General features: G+C 32.4%; 1 protein-coding gene across 21 annotated transcripts in view; it reads right to left on the bottom strand.

Annotated features, from left to right (window-relative positions):
• Positions 1-22,805, bottom strand: part of LOC143256159 (uncharacterized) — a 258,843-nt gene that overhangs the window by 190,229 nt on the left and 45,809 nt on the right. For 12 of the 21 annotated variants that reach the window (XR_013031199.1, XM_076512977.1, XM_076512972.1 and 9 more), the window contains exon 1: positions 8,611-9,225. The exons of 1 other annotated variant lie outside the window; for it this stretch is intronic. Coding sequence is in view for 14 of the 20 variants with exons in the window: in XM_076512977.1 (XP_076369092.1) it covers positions 8,611-9,000 (390 nt within the window). In the remaining 6 variants the exon portion in view is untranslated. Of the gene's footprint in view, positions 1-8,610; positions 9,227-22,805 lie in introns of those variants that run through there. 8 more of the 21 variants (XR_013031196.1, XR_013031198.1, XR_013031195.1 and 5 more) reach the window with 2 other exon arrangements.

The following is a 22,805-nucleotide window of genomic DNA, read 5'->3' on the forward strand; positions in this document are numbered from 1 at the left end:
GGAAGAGACGGATATTTATTCCCGTTATGGAGCAGCACAGCTTTGAGGCTTCTGGATGAGCTATCAATGAAGAGGCGCCACTCGTTCGGGTTGCAGGCAACTCCAATTGCCTCACACAAACCGGATACATTTTTTCGCTCTTGTCTTGATAAATTGGCCACGTACACAGCAGAATGCGTCTGGAGAATACTTGCAGCTTCTTGATGCCATCTCTGATAAAATCAGATAGGTCTGTGTTCACTTAGGCAGCTGGAACTGAACTGAAGTGGTAAGCACCTTATATATTACTATGGAAAGTTCTTGCAAGTTCTACAACATTCTAGAAAGTTCTTGTAAGTTCGAGAAAATTATCAATCAGCTACTCAGCACTGAATCTACCTGGAATGTTTTGGAAAATGGGTAAATTTGAAAATTTCATTAGCCAGGTCACAAAAGCAAGGTTTAAAGAGAAAAATAGGTCTTTTCCATTTACTTTAGCCATAAGCAATTGGGAAATGACACTTCCTGCCCAGGAACAAAAAAAAAAACAAAAAAAAACTGAAAATTTTGTTACATAGTGTAATCTTTGGACCATCTTTGTTTGTTAAAAATAAAGACACACAATGAACTGTCCGTGCTGTGTTCACCACGGATATCGAAACCTGGTTTCTAGCATTATATGCCTTCAAGCTTACCACATAGCCACTGGAAGAGAGGTCTTAATCTCACCTGTTACAAGAAGACACGATGCCAAACTTTGATAGGACTTCTTATTAGCCTCTTTCTGCCATTTCACCGTGACTTTATATCGTTATGGTTGTCAATGACTTACTAACTAATTTGCATATTCAAAATCATTTTGATATAACCTTCTCAACCCTTTGGACTTGTTTTGTTGACAAGCACATGATATCCATTAATTTAATTTTAATATTGATTATATTTATTTTGATATGATCTTCAACAAGATATATTCACATAGCGTTTTCTAATAAGGTGATTTAAACCAGCATTCCTGAACTTCAACTTAGGAAATATTATTTCAGCAAAAACTTTCCATTAACTCTGGAACTTACTAGAAATTTAAGTGACTTGTACATCATATTATGCCAAACAATTACGACTTTTGTCTTTATCTATTGGTTCTGTATGGCCAGGTGATTAGGGCGCTCAACTCAAAATTTGGGAGTCGCGAGATCGAATCCCTGTCAAACCAAACATGCTCGCCCTTTCAGCCTTGAAGGTGTTGTAAAGTGACGGTCAATCCCACTATTCGCTGGTAAAAGAGTAGTCCAAGAGTTGGTGGTGGATGGTCATGACTAGCTGCTTCATTCTAGTTTTACACCGTTAAGTTATGGATGGCTAGCGTAGATAGCCCTGGTGTAGCTTTTCGCGAAATTTTTTAAACAAACAAATATTTTACGAGTCCTACAAAATATTGTCTTGAATATGTTGTAAAGTTACTTAAGGTCTATGAGCCCCTGTTTAAAAGCCTGGACGTTAGGTCTGGTTTGTTTTGAATTTCACGCAAAGCTACACGAGGGCTATCTGCGCTCGCCGTCCCTAATTTAGCAGTGTAAGACTAGAGGGAAGGCAGCCAGTCATCACTACCCACCGCCAACTCTTGGGCTACTCTTTTACCAACGAATAGTGGTAAAACACCCCAATGCTCAAAAATGGAGAATGTTCGGTGATAAGATTCAAACTCGCGACCCATAGGCTGCGAGTCGAGCGTCTTAACTACTGTTCATGACAAGTGAAAATTTAGGTTGTCCAAGAAATAACTGTCGTTTTTGAATTCTGAAATTTGGAAAAGTACAAACAAGTGTTGTAGAATATGCTTTACACAGAGTAATGACCATTTACTTAAACATACTTTTCCCAACGTGTAACCATGCTGTTTAAGCTCCTGCTGTAGAAATCAGGGTTCCTAAGGTCAATGAACTCACTGAAAGCTTCTTCTTCAGCTGCTTTGTTTTGAAAGCGTTTATTGTTCAAAAAGTTGTCAAAGTGCTTGAAAAAATGAAACTCTGTAGGAGAAATATTTGGAAAATAAGGTGGATGAGGCAGAACCTCGATTCCTAATTCATTCAATTTGTGGAGCGTCATCCTTGACAGGTCTTATAACGCCGATTTTGTTGATCTTCAGTCAGCTCATGTGGAACCCACTTATCCAACTTTCTGTCTTTCCAACCACACTCATGTGGTTGGCAATGCTTGATTTGTTTGTGTCTAGCTTTTCTGCAAGCTCACGTGCTGTTGTATGAGGGTCTGTTTCAACTTAATGTGTTTTCTTCTAAGGATGGCTTCCTACCATCTTCACGGACTTTCATCTCCATGTCGAAACCTGTACGTTTAGTAACTAATGTTCCTGTGTAGTTTCGGTAGCTTTTCGTCCAAGTCGTAGGGCAAAATCACACGAAAGTCATTCTTGTCCATGCTGCCTTGAGGTTGCAAAACTTACTCTGACTGGAGATGAAACAGCAATTTAGACACCTTATAAACGACAAACGTTGGATTAAACCAAACAACGATAAGTTTACTCAATATTCAGCTTCCAAATGTCATCGTGAGAATTCCTACATTTATTTCTGGACAACCTAATAATTGAGGCCCGTAGAAGGGTGTTCTAATACGTAAGGAAAAAATCCAACAAATCCCCATAAAGTGTGTAAAAAATAGGTGCCATGAGATTAAATGTGGAAGCAAACTTGTATAAAATATAGTTTAAACACTCATTCTTACTAATTAATTAGTTGTTAGTTATAAACTGCTCGAAATAATTGAACGTACTGTATTGAGTTTCATCTCCTTCGAAACTGAAATGTAAAACAATGTTTCGAAATAAACCAAAACCAAAAATGTTTTTGAAATTTTCCCGAGCAATGGATTTCTTTCAATAAGTTAAATCGAAGCTTTCGATAAATGCAGAATTATTTCAGAATAATTAGGACTTTTGTGACAAAATAAATCAAAACTTAGCGAATTTGTACGTTCCATGAAACTCTTCAAGTCCTTTAAAAACGTTCTGCGATCCATAAAACATTCACACATTTAGTTTTCCAAACGAATATGGCCTGTTAGTTTGAACTCTGAAAATAATCTGAATTATTATAAAATGTGGGCTTCCATATTAAAAGTTTACACATTTACGAAACGAGTAGAATAAAGAATACCAATATTCAGATTTTGACGAAAAGGTAATGTAAGTTGAAAATACTTTATGAACTGAAAGAAAACTCAAGTTGAAAATATTTTGAAAATTTGCTTTTTTCTAAGAAAAATTGATTGGGCTTTGACAACCTGTTACATATAGCAACGACGACAAATAAATACAAATGTTTACTGTTATCCTTTCTTCTGGAGAACATAGTTTTAATATTCGATCATTATTTTGGAGAAATATTTGGGAAAACGTCCCAAGTTAATCGTTACATTTACAGACTAGAAACTGAGATACACCGGTATAAACAAGTTACTTGCTTGGCTCTATGCCCCTGTAGACCTGCAGTTACTAGGACTTATAGCGTAATGATAAAGTAAGTAATTCTGTAAAGATAGTTGTGAACCTGATGAATGAAGTTCATTCTTTGTGTTTCATTTCGTCTGGAAAATTAAACTATTTGTTTTTAGTAAACTGTTTTTTTTTTATTACTTAAACAGTCTGTAAAGTTTTATATGTTTTAATACATTGCAGCAACTGTAAGTTAAAATGTTATTCACCGTAACTAAAATTTTGAAAGATACGCGAAAACACAGTTCGAATGTTTACTTACAATTTACATTTCACATGTCAGACGTATAGAGTATTGCAAGAGGTGAAAAATATGACTGGAATGTTTACATAAAACACGCTAACATGTTACATGTATTATGCAAGAAAAATAGAAAACATGGTTAGAATGTTTAATTAACTTTACATTTCTCATGTTATACGTAGGATAGTAATATCTTGAAGAGGTAAACACATGAGTGTATACCGAAAACTTGACGTCCATTTCAATTTTCTGATCAACACAAATTGTTTATGAGGATGGTTTAATTTATTCTAAAGTGGTTCATAATCACGTTTTAATTTTAACGGTCACCAGGATTTCAAAGCTACTTTAAAAAAATACAGTGCAAGTGTTTCAACCATAACTTCTGGCAATGTTGTAAAACAAAACTACAAGCATTATTGGTATTTTATCTAACTTCTAGAAACCCTGTCAAAAGAACCATATGTTAGAACACTTAACTGGTAGGTAAAAGCACACTTGTGCGGAGTAACTTGATAAAGTCAAGGTCTCGAAGTGTTAGTGAGGTAGCGACGAATGAGATTGATAGATCCACTGTAAAGACACATAAAATAAACGTATCTGTTCGTGCGTTTATATTTCTACACAGAGCAGGAAGAACTCTTACATATTCGCTGAAGAACTGTCTGACAGCGCTTTTATTAATGACCTGGTATGTACAGGGATACAAGTTAAACAATCGTTTCCGTCGCGAATAGACAAGTGAAAGCAAAATATCGTAATTATGCACTTTTTAGCTATAAACACTAAACATAGTTTATGAAGATACGTATTCCCTCAAGGAAAATCATTTCTGTAGCATAAGTGGCTGATAGCAGTAAATGGAAAGTAAATGCAAATCGCAAAGCAAAATCGTAGAACATTCGTTCAACAGATAGAAACATGCCCTGAACACTCACTGCAGTTTTCTTGCGCTAGGCCTAAAGAACATCGAACTTAGCTTATCCTGCTATTGAAGTCCTATTATATCAATTAAGTTAAAGCGTATGTATGTATTACTGCCCCACTATCGACTACACAGTCAGGGACGTAGGTTTTTTGTTTTTTTTTACACCCGATTGGGGGGGGGGGTGATGATTTTTGCAACCACTTATGTGAACTGTACAATTTTCAAATTACGTGAACCTGAAAGCTGTAAACATGTAATATTGTTGCCACGATACTTGCCTGTATAGTTAGGCCTACTAACTGATACGAACAATCGCTTAGATTGAAAATCTTAGAAACACGTCTATATTAAAGATGTACATTTCGGCTACTGAAAAAGCCTACGTCTAGGTCTAATTATGCAATTCGATTGGTAGGAACACGAGAATCACAAAAACAAACACACAAATGGTTGGCCTGTGATGCAATAAAACAACTCAACAGACCAAACTGTAGGGGGGGGATGATTGTATGCATCATACCCCCCCCCATCTAAAATGAAGGAGGAATGTATATCCCCTACCCTCCCCAGGATCTACGCCCCTGTACACAGTCATATTAATTTATCGGTATTTTATTGACCTATTATTCATAAGCTAATACTGACCTATTTTCAATTTGATTATTGCTAAGCTTTCAATATTTTACTAACTTATTGTTAATTAAGCTAATGCTAACTTATCGGATTATTTATTATCCAACTACCACAACGTAAGACTTAGATTCCAAATAGGTTTAGGTATGAGAGAACACTATAAAACTTCTTGAAAAAAATCATAACATTAATCATACCATTGGTAAGCTATTTCCATTTGTAAACTTAGCCTCACAAATTACAAACCTTTAAAATTATTAAGGAAGGTTTAAATTGTTATCGTTACGTGGACTGGACTTATCCTTGTTTTCACCAAATAATTTAAAATAACAAAATAACGACCTTACGACATTATACATAATGTGAGAAAAGCTTGACGAGACAAATAACTCATGGGACAGTACTTAATGTTCGGTAAAAATCTATTGTTGTTGAATTTGCTCTATGTTTACTTGATTTGTCTACGTAAAACAAGTGTTAGGTAAAACGTGGTTTCAATGCTTTGCGTCGAAAAACCAGGCGATTTGATTGACTTTCTAAAATATTTATATAATGCTCGAATTATAGAGAAGGTACATTTTATATATTTATACATAATAAAATCTGATGGTTTATATTCAGAAAGTTTTCGTATATATGTTCGAGAAACACATAATATTAGAAAACTTTATGGTTTCTTATTATTTTATAAATATTATTAGACTTCAGGTTTTATAAAGACACAGTTGCCTATTAATTTAGAATAAGTTGTCTCATTAAAAAATTGGTTTAGTTTGAATTTCGCGCAAAGCTACATGCAGGCTATCTGCGCTAGCCGTTCTTAATTTAACAGTGTAAAAGTGGAGGGAAGGCAAACATTTATCACCATCCACCGCCAACTCTTGGGCTACTCTTTTAGCAACAAATAGGGGGATTGACTGTTACTTTATAATGTTCACACGGCTGAAAGGGCTAGCATGTTTGGTGTGACGAGGATACAAACCCGCGACCCTCGGATTACGAGTTGAATGTCTTAACCATCTGGCCATGCTGGGCCTTTTCATTGAAAATCTCGATATGAAAATATATGGTTATAAAATTAATTTATTAAGTTTAGTCGTTAATATTTGAAACAACTCTTTTAGATAATAATCGCCTCAAGAAATATATTTCTTTGTACCAAATATTGTAAAACGTCCTTATTGTCACAATTAAATCTGAATTATTCTAAAACTTTGCTTAATTTCATAAGTGTGCGTGTGTGTGTATTTGTTATAGCAAAGCCACATCGGGTTATCTGCTGTGTCCACCGAGGGGAATCGAACCCCTGATTTTAACATTGTAAATCTGTAGACTTATCGTTGTCCCCACAGGGGGGCTTAAAACTTTGAATAAAATCGCATACCGGAAGTTAAAACTGCATAACAAATATCACAGGAAATGAACAGGAAAATAAAGATACAGAAAATAATCAAATAATTGTCAGTTTAAGCACCTCAGTCTTTACTAGAAGAGTAATTTAATTAACAATGTCACATCCGTAAATACTGCTTAAATATTTTACACGTTTAGCCTGTTGTATACGTTGACTTAACTGTGTAACTTAGAGATATAATACAACTGGTTTACTTGTTACGTATAACATATATACGTTTTTACGTACATTTTTCAATAAATCATGAATGTTTCCGCGTTCTCTGAGATTAAACCACCTTTTACAACATAACTTGTATCTTTGCGAGGCAGGAAATTGTAATATTTTGGATTGCGTAATGCACATAAGTAAATGCACGTCTATTATCACACTAAACCCCTCACACTTCAACTAGGCCTAAACAGATTAACAGACTGATTCATTCTACGATAGGAAGCAGTATAGCAACGAGCAATAAGAAACTGTATTTTGTACTCGAAAGAGAGACCTTTATTAGAAACAACTTTCTTCTGTTACTAAGTGTATTTATATCACTGCTTAATAATTTGTTCATAAAACTGTTAATTAATTCAAAACGTTTCACACAGATTCACTCTTTGTGGATGGTAAATCCACTTTGACACGAATTCATCCAGATGTGCATTAGTAATTCGAAACGTCGTCCAAAACTGCTAGACATATGCAGCCATTAAGAATGTCTTAAGTATACTTTCATCTTTCTGAACAGTTTATCAAATATGAATTCAACCGTCTGTTACACCCACTCCTCAGTTTGTTAATCTATCAGATCATCTTCCTTGTAATTGATTTATCTATGGCATACTTTTCGATAGTGTCAACTTTATAAACATGTTTCACACATAATTAATCCTCGAACTTCAGTTTTGTAAAGTATTTGAATAACAAATACAATAAAACATGTAATACATGAAGCCATGAATCTTCAGAGTGTTCAGTTTAAAACACAAATATATGTATATTTACAGCTATTATTATTTTATAATTAAATTTCCCTGATTCAGTTATTTATTCTTTGGAAATTCGAAACAGACTGATTTCTCATAACAAGCCATTGTCATAAATAGTTAATTATTCAAAGATTCATTCCACACAACAAACTGTTTCCACGGTTTAAAAAAAAATTCCCTGGAATTTTTAAATAGACAAATGGATAACATATCAACTGTTTTACCTACAATAATTAACCGATAAAATCTTTCGTCAGGAGTCACTTTGAGACGTAAGGGTCTCTCGTTATGATTTACAATACACGAAACACTAACTTTCGATGTTGATTCACACGTCTCATAACTTTTCAATAAAAGAGAACATTTTCTGTCGATATTTTTAAAGTCAAATTACGAACTCGTAGAATTACAACTTCAGATGTTCCTTACGAAAGGTATTAAGTATTTACTACGATATATAAATATACTTCGAAATATATAATTATTTTTGTTAGTTGACCTACCATTGACGATTTCTCCAATTTATTGTTTACAAAATGTTGATAAGACTCTTCAAAATAAAATGTTTTGATCCAAAAATTGAGTCACAGAAAACAAAAGTTTTGAAATAAAGAAAATTCAAGACATCAAATTTTAGAAATCATAGAAGGTCGAAACGTTGTTCTCTGCTTTATTAGCAAGTGTTAATACCCATACTAGCCGTCTTGAGATACATTTTTACTTCAAATGAGTTTCTCGTCATCACGAGTTTTTATATAAATATATTCTAAGTCCCTAACAGGTAAATGTCAGTTTATTTAGTACTGTTTATACATTGTGTTTCCAACATGCATAACTTGTAGTTGAACATCATTGTTTCCATTGTATTGTGACATGAGTTACAGGCGTTTAAAATACAATATCTTTTCAACAGAAAATGCCAAGCCCTACCTCTCTTACGAATGCATCCATCTGTAATTTCACATCATTAAATACTGGTATCCTTGCTTCCAGTTTGCTGTATTTTGTCTCTAAGAGCAACAACTGGTCTTTCATGTACCACAGTTTTAGTCCAGACACGGCGGAAAGGCCGAGAGAAACGATACACAGAACCCACACAAATATCATCGGTTCGCCCCAACAACGTCGTGGGCCCCCTTTAATGTCCGAGGGGACTCCTTTTCCTTGGACACAATTTCTTGATGCGATTAATTGTAGCTTTGAGCACACACACTGGGTTGGAATAAACCAGGAATCACCTGATGAATTTACGTCTTTACCCTTGGTGTTTTCAGTAGTTTTATGAACGTTTTTATGAGTAACTTCTTTACTTCTATCCATGTTGAGATAATTCAGGAAATTTAACTGTTTACCTGACAACTATTTTTTTTTGGAAGACGAAATAACATCATCAACTCTTCATCACGAAGCACTTTTTTCGACGCACGGGACTTTAGCACGCGCCATGTTCCCCTTAAACCCATGAGACTCCTGCATCAAGGTTAAAACAACTAACAGCTCTCGTACTGCGACTTACCCTCGAACGAGAACCCAAAAGTACAAAAGGCTTCAGAAGGTGCACTCACGACTACCCCTTGTTCAGCGAACGTAATGCTACGTGAAAATTATACTGCCATCTAGTAGGCAATACATTCAAATTTGAGAGATGTTGTACGAAAAAAATATCTCTGTTACGCCTTTAGCATTAAATATTAAACACACAAATATCTCTACAATCACAAAGAAAAATGCGAAAATCTTGAGGACAAGATAAATATTTTTATAGACGTGACATGCAAATGCATACATATATATAAAATAAACAATATAAATAATAATTCCAAACATTTAATCAAACGAAAACCATTTTTATTGTTATGTAACATCAGAAGGCGGGAAAACGTAGTTTAGAAGTAATAACAGTTGTATAACTGTTGCCTAGTTTTGAGTTGAATTAAATATGTTATAATAAAATGTCTCTTGTGTTTATTAATACTTTAAGTTTATTTCAGCGCATTAAAAAAACAAAAAACAATAAGTGAAACGTTAGAAATAAATGTTGATTTCTGTTAGTTTATTTTGTCGTGAAGCGCAAACCTAAAAAATGAGTTATCTATGCTATGAACAGCACGGGTTTAGAAATCCGGTTTTAAGTGTCATAAGCCCTTATAGGCCACTGAGTTACAAGTGACTATATACTTCTTTGCGAAACTATACGAGTTACATATTTAAAAACGTCATCACGGATCATACGAGTTACAGTTTTTGAAGGTTTAATGTGATTACTCATAAGTTATTTTCTTTTCTGGGTGATAGGCAAGGATCACCATAATAAAATTTGTTTAGTTTAAGGGGTTCCTTGGGGAAAAACATTCTTTCACCGTGTCGGAAGACTGGACGCCCACCACTTACCTGTTGGTATTTCTCCTTTTACCATTATAGAACAATAAACTTATAATTCACTGATTTTTTACCATCTATATTCTGTTTTCGAAATCAAAGAAAGAGACGCTGTACTTCTGCACTATTAATATCAGCTTTAGGACAAAGTAAGCTGTACTTATGCACTATTAATATTAGCTTTAGGTCAAACTAAGCTGTACTTCTGCACTATTAATATCAGCTTTAGGACAAAGTAAGCTGTACTTCTGCGCTATTAATATCACTTTAGGACAAACTAAGCTGTACTTCTGCACTATTAATATCACTTTAGGTCAAATTAAGCTGTACTTCTGCACTATTAATATCACTTTAGGTCAAACTAAGCTGTACTTCTGCACTATTAATATCACTTTAGGTCAAACTAAGATGTACTGCTGCAATATTAATACTAACTTTAAATCAAAGTAAGCTGTTCTTCAGCACTATTAATATTAGCTTTAGGTCAAAATAAGCTGGTCTCTTGATCTATTAACGTTAGTTGTAAGTCAAAGCAATCTCTTCTTCAGCATTATTAATATTAATCTTACGTAAAAGTAAGGTGTTCTTTAGCATTACTAATGCAAGCTTTAGGTCAATCTAAGCTGTACTTTTACCCAATTAACATTAGCTTTGGTCAAATTAAGCTGTTTTTCTGTATTATTAATATTATTATCCGTTCAAAGATGTTCTTCTGCACTATTAGAATTAGCTTTAGGTCAAAGTGAGTTTTGCTTCTGCATTATTAATATTAGCTTTAGGTTCAAATAAGGTGTACCTCTGCACTATTAATATTAGTTTTAAGTCAAAGTAAGCTGTTCTTCTGCAATATTACTATTTGCTTTATGTCAAAGAAAGCTGTATTCTGCATTATTAATATTAGCCTTACGTCAAAGTAAGCTGTAAATCTGACGTATAAGTACTAGCTTTAGGTCAAAGTGAGCCGTATTTCTGCACTATTAATATTATCATTAAGTTAAAGTAAGCTCTACTATTCCACTATTAATATTATCATTAAGTTAAAGTAAGCTCTACTACTCCACTATTAATATTAGCTTTCAGAAAAATCCGTAATGACGAGAAAACCTACTTGCACAGAAAATTATATATTTAAAAACGGATGATATGGGGGGAGAAAGCACTAATAGATGAGGGAACAAGTCAGGTTCACAAAGAAAGGGTTACTGACCGGTAGCTGACCACAAGGCGGTTGTGTAATTGAGTGTAGGAATGTAGAGGGCGTGCTTAGATGTTTGATTATATTTATTAGTATAGGTATAAAGGAGTGCCTTTGTATTGGTTTATTTTGGGCTTGAGTTGTTGTATAAGTAAGGCTTCTTTAATTTTGCGTTTGTTTATGTTTGTTTCTTTATTTAGTATTTGGGTGTTTTCTATGGTTATGTTGTGTTTATTTGATTTGCAGTGTTCGTAAACGTGTGAAAGTGACTCTTTATGTTCTTTGAATCTGGTTTCCATTTTTCTACTTGTTTCTTCAATATAGAAGTCGTGGCAGTTATCACATTGTATTTTGTAAATAATGTTGGTGTGGTGTTTGTCAGTTTAGTTTTTACATAGTATAGACCTTACTTTTGTGCCTGGTTTTTGAATATATTTGGTATTAACTTGAATGTCTAATTTTGTTACTAGTTTTTGCCAAATGTTGGTTATTTTTCTGCTGATGTCGGGAATATATGGTATGTAGCAGTATATGGTTTCGTGATTTTTTAATTTGTGGGATATATTTACTTTTGTTAGTTAATTTCGCTTTCCGTCTAGGTGTGTGCGTATAATGTTTTCTTCGGTTTGTGGAAAAAACTTTTTGATGTTGATGAAGTATTGTTTTATTTTGTCTAATTCGTCCTTAATTTTATCTGGCGAGCATAGTTTTATGGCTGTGTTTATTTCGTTTCCTAGTATGTTGAGTTTTTTTTTTGTTTCATGTGCTAGAAAGGAACTACAAATCCCAAACTTTGTAAAGGTAAAACTATCAACAAATTTTAATCAATGTACAAACATTATCCAAAATTTACAGAAAAAACTACTTAAAGCCATGTTGAACACGAAATACAAAGAACGACATGACTTACAAAAACAAAACATGAACCTAGACCACCAACTGGCATGCTGCATTAAACCAGAGATTTACGGACTTATACAACGAAACATAAACCAAATCCACACTAGGAATGACAGAGACAAAAAGATCTGCCACAACAAAAAACTAGAAAAACTAAGATGTAAACAACAGAAGAGACACCGAGACGACAAACTGTTGACTAACCTCATAATTAACAGATCCGACCGACAATTAAACACAGACGAGATGCATCTACTTAACAAAGGACTCAACTTCGCAATAGCACCAAGGTACATTCCAACCTTAGAAATCAAAACATGTTTAGAAGATCTAGCCAGGAGACTTTGTGATACTTTCCACAGAAAACAAAAACAAGAAAACAACCAACAGAAAGAAGACAACTTAGACAAACTATTGACATCCAACAGCCAAACTTCCCAGAAAAAAAGTAAAATATGTATTTTCCAGAAACATCTAAAAACAACATCTTAAACAATTTTTTCAAAGAATTTTCTCATAAAACCATCAACATAATTGCACAGAACAGAAAACTAAAAAACAACCTAACAAAGATATTAATTCTATTAAAAACTTAAAACAAGCCAAAAACTCTGCATATGACGCTATAGTCATAATGAAACATCCTGTCAGACAAACAAATTTAAATCAATACACACAAATCCAACAAAGACACACGAAACGCAACTAAACAAATTACTACTACAAATGAAAAAAGCCAACACAATTTCACAAACACTTTATTCCTACCTACGTAAAACCGACTCACGCACACCACAAATATACGGCATCCCCAAACCTCATAAACCAGATTGTCCATTATGACCAATAATGTCCACATATGAATTGTTTAATTACAATCTTGGTAAATACATAGCATGGATATTCTCCAAATATGTAACATCAGCCAGCTCATTCAAAGACTCTTTTAATTTCAAATCTAATCTTAATCAACTTAATCATGAAGCCTTAATGGCCAGTTTCGATGTTATATCCCTCTTTACAGAAGTCCCAACCACTGAAGCCTGCAAGATAGCCTTAGAACTCTATATCCGAGACCCTAACCCATCTATAGATATTCCCAGCAAGCAATTAGCAATCCTCATAGAATTCACCACGATGAAGACAAACATCATGTTCAACAACCACAAGTATATACAAACAAATGGCCTAAGCATGGGGAACCCAGTATTACCAGTTCTAGCCAATATTTTTATGATACAAGTTGAAACACAAGCAATTAACACAGCATTACATCCACCACTATATTGGTACAGATGTAGATAACCCGGTTGCGGGATTCACATCTGCAGAACACACACTTAATTTTTTCAATGACATTAACTCTATACATCCCAACATTAACTTCACATGTGAACAGGAAGAAAGCAATCAAATATCATTTCTTAACTTCAAGATCACTGGAACTGATACACAATTCAAAACGGAAATCCACCGAAAAATCACCCATACTGGACTATACATTCCTTGGGACTCAGCACATGAAACAAAACAAAAACTCAACATACTAAGAAACCAAATAAACACATCCCTAGAACTATACTAAACAGATAAAATTAAGGACGAATTAGACAAAATAAAACAATTATTCGTCAACATCAACAAGTTTCCTCCACAAAACGTAGAAAACATTATACGCACACATTATCTTTATCCATACCAGCCGTTTTTAAATATATAAGTCAAAGTAAACTGTACTTCTGCGCTATTAATATTAGCTTTAGGTCATAGTATGCGGAACTTTTATACTATTAATATGAGCTACAGCTCAAAGTAAGCTCTACTTCTGGGTTAATAGTATTTGTTTTAAGTCAAAGTAAGGTGTATTTCCGCACTATTGATATTAGCTATAAGTCAAAGTAAGGTGTACATCTGCGCTACTAATATTAGTTTTAGGTCAAACTAAGGTGCACTTCAGGTCTACTAATATTAGCTTTAGGTGAAAGTAAGCTGTACATTTGCACTATTAATTCTACCTTTTGGTGAAAGCAAGGTGTACTTTTGCATTGTCACAAGTAGCATTAGGTCAAAGTACGCTATATCTCTGTGCTATTAATTTTAGCTTTAGGTCAGAGTAAGCGTTACCTTATACTATTGATATGAGGTTTAGATCAAAGTAAGCTTTACTTCTGCACTATTTATTTTAGCTTTAAGTGATAGTAAGGAGTAATTTCTGCTTTATTAATATTCGCATTAAGTCAAAATAAGCTCAACTTCTGCGATGTTAATACTAGCTTTTGGTTAAAGTAAGGTGTACTTTTGTATTGTTGATATTAGCCTTAGGGCAAATTAAGCAGTACTTATGCACTATTAGTTTTAGCTTTAGGTCAATGTATACTGTATTTTTATACTTTAAATATGAGCTTTAGATCAACGTAAGCTGTACTTCTGTACTATTAATATTAGCTTTATGTGACAGTAAGATGTTCTTCTGCAATATTAATATTATTTTTATATGAAAGAAAGCTGTATTCTGTATTATTAATATTAGCCTTACGTCAATGTAAGCTATACATCTGACCTATTAGTACTATCTTTAGGTCAAAGTGAACCGTATTTCTGCACTATTAATACTAGCATTAGGACAAAGTAAGATGTTTCTCTGCCCTAATAATATTACATTTAGGTCAGAGTAAGTTTTACGTATGGACTGTTAATATTAGCTTCGGGTGAAAGAAAGCTGTAGTTCAGCACTTTTAATATTACGTTTTGGTGAAAGTAGGGTGCACTTTTGCATTTTTAGTATTAATTTTGCGTCAAAGTAAGCTGTACTTCTGCACTGTAATTTTAGCTTTAGGTCAAAGTAAGCTGTACTTGTGTACTATTAATCTGAGCTTTAGACTAAAGTAAGTGGTACTTCTGGCCTATAATTATTAGCTTCAGGTATATGTAATGTGTAGTTTTCACTATTAATACTAGCTTTAGTTCAAAGTAATTTGTATTACTATTGATATATGCTTAATATCACAGTAAACTGCACTTCTGCACTATTGATTTTTGTTTTAGGTCAGAGTAAGATTTATTAGTAAGAGTGAACTATTAGTATGAGCTTTAGGTCAAAGTAAGGTGTACTTCTGCACTATTAATATAAGCTTTAGGTGAAAGTTAACTGTACTTCTGCACTATTAATATAAGCTTTAGGTGAAAGTTAACTGTACTTCTGCACTATTAATTTGATCTTTAGGTCAGAATATGCTATAATACAGTACCATTAATAATAGCTTTGAGTTAAATTAAACTGTATTTCTACACTATTAACATTAGCTGTAGGTCAAAGTAAGCTCTACTTCTGTGCTATTAATACTAGCTCTAGGTCAAAGTAAGGTGTAGTTCTCACTATTAATATTAGCATTAGATGAAATCAAGCTGTACTTCTGAAATATTAATATTAGACTCAGGTGAAAGTTATGTGTACATCTGCACTATTGATATGAGCTTTAGATCAAAATAAGCCGTACCTTTGCACTATTAATACCAGTTTTAGGTCAGAGTAAGCAGTTCTTGTGTACTATTTATATTTGCTTAATTGAAAGTAAGGTGTACTTCTCTATTATTATTAACTTTAGGTAAAAGTAAGCTGTACTTCTGCATTATTAATATTAGCTCTTGGTCTGAGTAAGCTGAACTTATGAAATATGAATATTAGTTTTTTGTTCAAAGTAAGCTGTACTTGTGCACAATTAATATTACCTTGAGGTCAGAGTAAGCTGTACTTCTGCACTAATAAGTACTAGCTTGAGATCAGAGTAAGCTGTACTTCTGCTCTAATAAATACTAGCTTGAGATAACAGTAAGCTCTGCTTGTGTGCAATTAATATTAGTTTCAGGTCAAAGTAAGCTGTACTTCTGCACTAATAAGTACCAGCTTGAGATCAGAGTAAGCTGTACTTCTGCACTAATAAGTACTACCTTGAGGTCAGAGTAAGCTGTACTTCTGCACTAATAAGTACTACCTTGAGGTCAGAGTAAGCTGTACTTCTGCCTAATAAGTACTACCTTGAGGTCAGAGTAAGCTTTACTTCTGCACTAATAAGTACTACCTTAAGGTCAGAGTAAGCTGTACTTCTGCACTAATAAGTACTACCTTGAGGTCAGAGTAAGCTGTACTTCTGCACTAATAAGTACTAGCTTGAGATCAGAGTAAGCTTTACTTCTGCACTAATAAGTACTACCTTGAGGTCAGAGTAAGCTGTACTTCTGCACTAATAAGTACTACCATGAGGTCAGAGTAAGCTGTACTTCTGCACTAATAAGTACTACCTTGAGGTCAGAGTAAGCTGTACTTCTGCACTAATAAGTACTAGCTTGAGATCAGAGTAAGCTGTAATTCTGCACTAATAAGTAATACCTTGAGGTCAGAGTAAGCTGCACTTCTGCACTAATAAGTACTAGCTTGAGATCAGAGTAAGCTGTACTTCTGCACTAATAAGTAGAACCTTGAGGTCAGAGTAAGCTGTACTTGTGTACAATTAATATTAGTTTCAGGTCAAAGTAAGCTGTACTTCTACATTATTAATATGTGCTTTATGTTAAAGTAAGCTACTATTCTGCATAGCATAGATATGTCCTTTACTTAATAGTATACATATGTCCTTCACTTAATAATATAGATATGTCCTTCACTTAATACTATAGATATGTCCTTTACTTAATACTATAGATATGTCCTTTACTTAATAGTATAGACAATTCCTTTACTAAACAGAATTTGGTATGATCCTCACTAAAAAGTACAGATATGTTCTTTACTTAATAGTATAGACATGTGCTTCACTTTATAGTATAGATATGTCCTTTACTTAATACTACAGATATGTACTTTACTTAATACTATAGATATGTTTGTCACTTAATACTATAGATATGTCCTTTACTTAATACTATAGATATGTCCTTCACTTAATACTATAGATATGTCCTTTACTTAATACTATAGATGTGTTCTTCACTTAATACTATAGATATGTACTTTACTTAATACTATAGATATGTCCTTTACTTAATACTATAGATGTGTTATTCACTTAATACTATAGATGTGTTCTTCACTTAATACTATAGATATGTACCTTACTTAATACTATAGATATGTACTTAATTAATACTATAGATATGTCCTTTACTTAATACTATAGATATGTCCTTTACTTAATACTACAGATATGTACTTTACTTAATACTATAGATATGTCCTTTACTTAATACTATAGATATGTTCTTCACTTAATACTATAGATGTGTTATTCACTTAATACTATGGATATGTGCTTTACTTAATACTATAGATGTGTTGTTCACTTAATACTATATATATGTCCTTTACTTAATACTACAGATATGTACCTTACTTAATACTATAGATATGTTTTCACTTAATACTATAGATATGTACTTTACTTAATACTATAGATATGTCCTTTACTTAATACTATCGATTGTTATTCATTTAATACTATAGATATGTTCTTCACTTAATACTATAGATATGTACTTTACTTAATACTATAGATATGTCCTTTACTTAATACTATAGATATGTCCTTCACTTAATACTATAGATATGTTCTTCACTTAATACTATAGATATGTCCTTCACTTAATACTATAGATATGTTCTTCACTTAATACTGTAGATGTATTATTCACTTAATACTATAGATATGTGCTTTACTTGATACTATAGATGTGTTATTCACTTAATACTATATATATATCCTTTACTTAATACTACAGATATGTAGTACTATAGATAGTACTATACTTAATACTATAGATATGTTTTTCACTTAATACTATAAATATGTCCTTTACTTAATACTATAGATGTGTTCTTCACTTAATACTATAGATATGTACTTTACTTAATACTATAGATATGTCTTTTACTTAATACTATAGATGTGTTATTCACTTAATACTATAGATGTGTTCTTCACTTAATACTATAGATATGTACCTTACTTAATACTATAGATATGTACTTTACTTAATACTATAGAGATGTCCTTTACTTAATACTATAGATATGTCCTTTACTTAATACTACAGATATGTACTTTACTTAATACTATCGATTGTTATTCATTTAATACTATAGATATGTTCTTCACTTAATACTATAGATATGTACTTTACTTAATACTATAGATATGTCCTTTACTTAATACTATAGATATGTCCTTCACTTAATACTATAGATATGTTCTTCACTTAATACTATAAATATGTCCTTTACTTAATACTATAGATATGTTCTTTACTTATAACTATATATGTGTTATTCACTTAATACTATAGATATGTTCTTCACTTAATACTATAGATATGTACTTTACTTAATACTATAGATATGTCCTTTACTTAATACTATCGATATGTCCTTTACTTAATACTATAGATATGTCCTTTACTTAATACTACAGATATGTACTTTACTTAATACTGTAGATATGTCCTTTACTTAATACTATAGATGTGTTATTCACTTAATACTAGGGATATGTCCTTTACTTAATACTATAGATGTGTTATTCACTTAATACTATGGATATGTCCTTTACTTAATACTATAGATGTGTTATTCACTTAATACTATAGATATGTCCTTTACTTAATACTACAGATATGTCCTTTACTTAACACTATAAATATGTACTTTACTTAATATTATAGATATGTTTTTCACTTAATACTATAGATATGTTCTTCACTTAATACTATAGATATGTTCTTTACTTAATACTATAGATATGTCCTTTACTTAATACTATAGATATGTTATTTACTTAATACTAGAGATATGTCCTTCACTTACTTCTATAGATATGTCCTTTACTTACTTCTATAGATATATCTTTTACTTAATACTATAGATATGTCCTTCACTTAATACTATAGATATGTCCTTTATTTAATACTATAGATGTGTTATTCACTTAATACTATAGATATGTTCTTCACTTAATACTATAAATATGTACTTTACTTAATACTATAGATATGTCCTTTACTTAATACTATAGATATGTCCTTTACTTAATAATATAGATATGTTTTTCACTTAATACTATAGATATGTACTTTACTTAATATTATAGCTATGTCCTTTACTTAACACTATAGATATGTCCTTTACTTAATAGTATTTAGTGGTTGAATGAGATTATTTTGTACTTGATGTTTTTGGACAATCCTGGTTTGTTTTCATGTTTTCAAATAAACCTTTTTTGCGTCCGTACATGTTTATAATATTGTGATATGTTAGTTCACACTTTTATTCCTGTAAGACAGGAATGTCATGTTTCTTTTTATTTAGAACGATTTTTACGTGAGTAAGGACAATTGATATGATATAAATTTTGGAGTAACTCTAACTTCTGAGTTGTTTCAGATGAAGTTTTTAGGTTTTCTTTGACTGTATTTAATATCTCTATTCTAGCACTTGCGATCCAAACAATGTTAGGAATCCGTTATAAAAGTTAACGTAACAAAAAATTTAGTTAATTATACGTGCATACACACACACACACTGTATCATTGTTAATTATACGTGCCTGCACACTCACACACACACTGTACCGTTCTTAATTATATGTGCATACATACTCACACACACACTGTACCGTTCTTAATTATATGTGCATACACACTCACACACACACTGTACCATTGTTAATTATATGTGCATTCACACACACACACTGTACCATTGTTAATTACATGTGCATACACACTCACACACACACTGTACCATTGTTAATTATATGTCCATACACGCTCATAAACACTGTACCATTGTGAATTATATGTGCATACACACTCACACACACACTGTGCCGTTCTTGATTATGTGTGCATACACACTCACACACACACTGTGCCGTTGTTGATTATATGTGCGTTCACACACACACTGTGCCATTGTTGATTACGTGTGCATACACACTCACACACACACTGTACCATTGTTGATTATAAGTTGCATACGCACTCACGCACACACACTGTACCGTTCTTGATTATGTGTGCATACGCGCTCACACACACACTGTGCCGTTGTTGATTATGTGTGCGTACGCGCTCACACACACACTGTACTATTGTTAATTATATGTGCATACACGCTCACACACACACTGTACCGTTGTTAATTATATGTGCATACACTCTCACACACACACTGTACCATTGTTAATTATATGTACATACACGCTCACACACACATTGTACCATTGTTAATTATATGTGCATACACGCTCACACACATACTGTAACATTGTTAATTATATGTGCATACACGCTCACAAACACACACACTGTACCATTGTGAATTATATTTGCATACACACTCACACACACACTGTACCATTGTTAATTATATGTACATACACACTCACACTGTACCATTCTTTATCCTTTCAACCTTACTTAGAGTCCCTTCATAAAGAAATGGAATACAAATGCTCATCACATATGTCTGAACATGCAAATTTGTTGAACACAGAATTAATACTTACAGATAAATACAAACATCTTTAGTAGTTCTAAAAGTTTGAATAGATTGTTTGTTTGTTTGTTTTGGAATTTCGCACAAAGCTACTCGAGAGCTATCTGTTATAGCCGTCCCTAATTTAGCAGTGTAAGACTAGAGGGAATGAAGCTAGTCATCACCACCCACCGCCAACTCTTGGGCTACTCTTTTACCAACGAATAATGGGATTGACCGTCACATTATAACGCCCCCACGGCTGGGAGGACGAGCATGTTTGGCGCGACGGGGATGCGAACCCGCGATCCTCAGATTACGAGTCGCACGCCTTAACACGCTTGGCCATGCCGGGCCAGGTTTGAATAGAAAGGCTTTGTTTTGCCAGGGTTTAATAGAAAGGCTTAGTTTTTTACTCTGTTCAAGAAACACAAATCTGCCACTGTTATCACAGTCCTTTACCCAACAGCTATAATTTTCTTCTGCACGCTGTAACTTTTTTTGAGGAGGAGATTAGCTCATCACAAATTACACAGAAAGTTAGTGACAACTTTAATCCTTAAAACTGATTAATGATAGTTGGTATAAACTGAAATAATATTAAGAAAGCATGAATGACGGATAATAAACGTGTGTTGTAACAGTTTGTACTATGGACATGTTTTTATCGTTCATGAAAAAAGATTTGTTTCTGTTACTACTAGTCGTAGAAGTACAACTTATAGAAGTTCAACACAATAAACAGTAAGCAAAGCTTTACTAATAAATAATGATTCAATATGGATTCCATTACTATACTAATTTTATTATATTTTTACTATTTTGTTGGACACTTGACCAAAAATCAACCAGCGAGGTCTTTACTCCAAATTGCGTTTCTATATCCTTTGATATATATATTTCTTATTATATTTTTACCACTAGATTGTGAAATATATACACATACCTTTGTTTCCCTGTGTACCATACATGAGTTTTTCTCAGTTTATTACAAAGAATTGTAAAAATGCTGGTATATGAATAACAATACTTAAATTTGTTTTATTTTAAAGTGATGTAATAAGTTGACAATATTTATGACTTTGTGAAAGTTACAAGTGTACGATGATTATGTTTTTAAACATATTACCAATACCATTAAGTATTATATACCCCATGTTTCTAAACATATAACTAATACCATTAACTATTATATACCCCATGTTTTAAACATATTACTAATACCATTAAGTATTATATACCCCATGTTTTTAAACATATTATTAATACCATTAAGTATTATATACCCCATGTTTTTAAACATATTACTAATATCTTCAAGTACTATATACCCCATGTTTTAAACATATTACTAATACCATTAAGTATTATATACCCCATGTTTCTAAACATATTATTAATATAATTAAGTATTATATACCCCATGTTTTTAAACATATTACTAATACCATTAAGTATTACATACCCCATGTTTTTAAACATATTACTAATACCATTAAGTATTATATACCCCATGTTTTTAAACATATTACTAATACCATTAAGTACTATATACCCCATGTTTTTAAACATATAACTAATATCATTAAGTATTATATACCCCATGTTTTAAACATATTACTAATACCATTAAGTATTATATACCCCATGTTTTTAAACATATTACTAATACCATTAAGTATTATATACCACCTGTTTCTAAACATCTTAATAATACCATTAAGTATTATATACCCCATGTTTCTAAACATATAACTAATATCATTAAGTATTATATACCCCATGTTTTAAACGTATTACTAATACCATTAAGTATTATATACCCAATGTTTCTAAACATATTACTAATACCATTAAGTATTACATACCCCATGTTTTTAAACATATTACTAATACCATTAAGTATTATATACCCCATGTTTTTAAACATATTACTAATGCCATTAAGTATTATATACCCCATGTTTTAAACATATTACTAATACCATTAAGTATTATATACCCCATGTTTTTAAACATATTACTAATACCATTAAGTATTATATACCCCATGTTTTTAAACATATTACTAATACCATTAAGTATTATATACCCCATGTTTTTAAACATATTACTAATACCATTAAG

This window comes from Tachypleus tridentatus, chromosome 7 (assembly GCF_004210375.1).
Source record: "Tachypleus tridentatus isolate NWPU-2018 chromosome 7, ASM421037v1, whole genome shotgun sequence".
Taxonomy (NCBI): domain Eukaryota; kingdom Metazoa; phylum Arthropoda; class Merostomata; order Xiphosura; family Limulidae; genus Tachypleus; species Tachypleus tridentatus.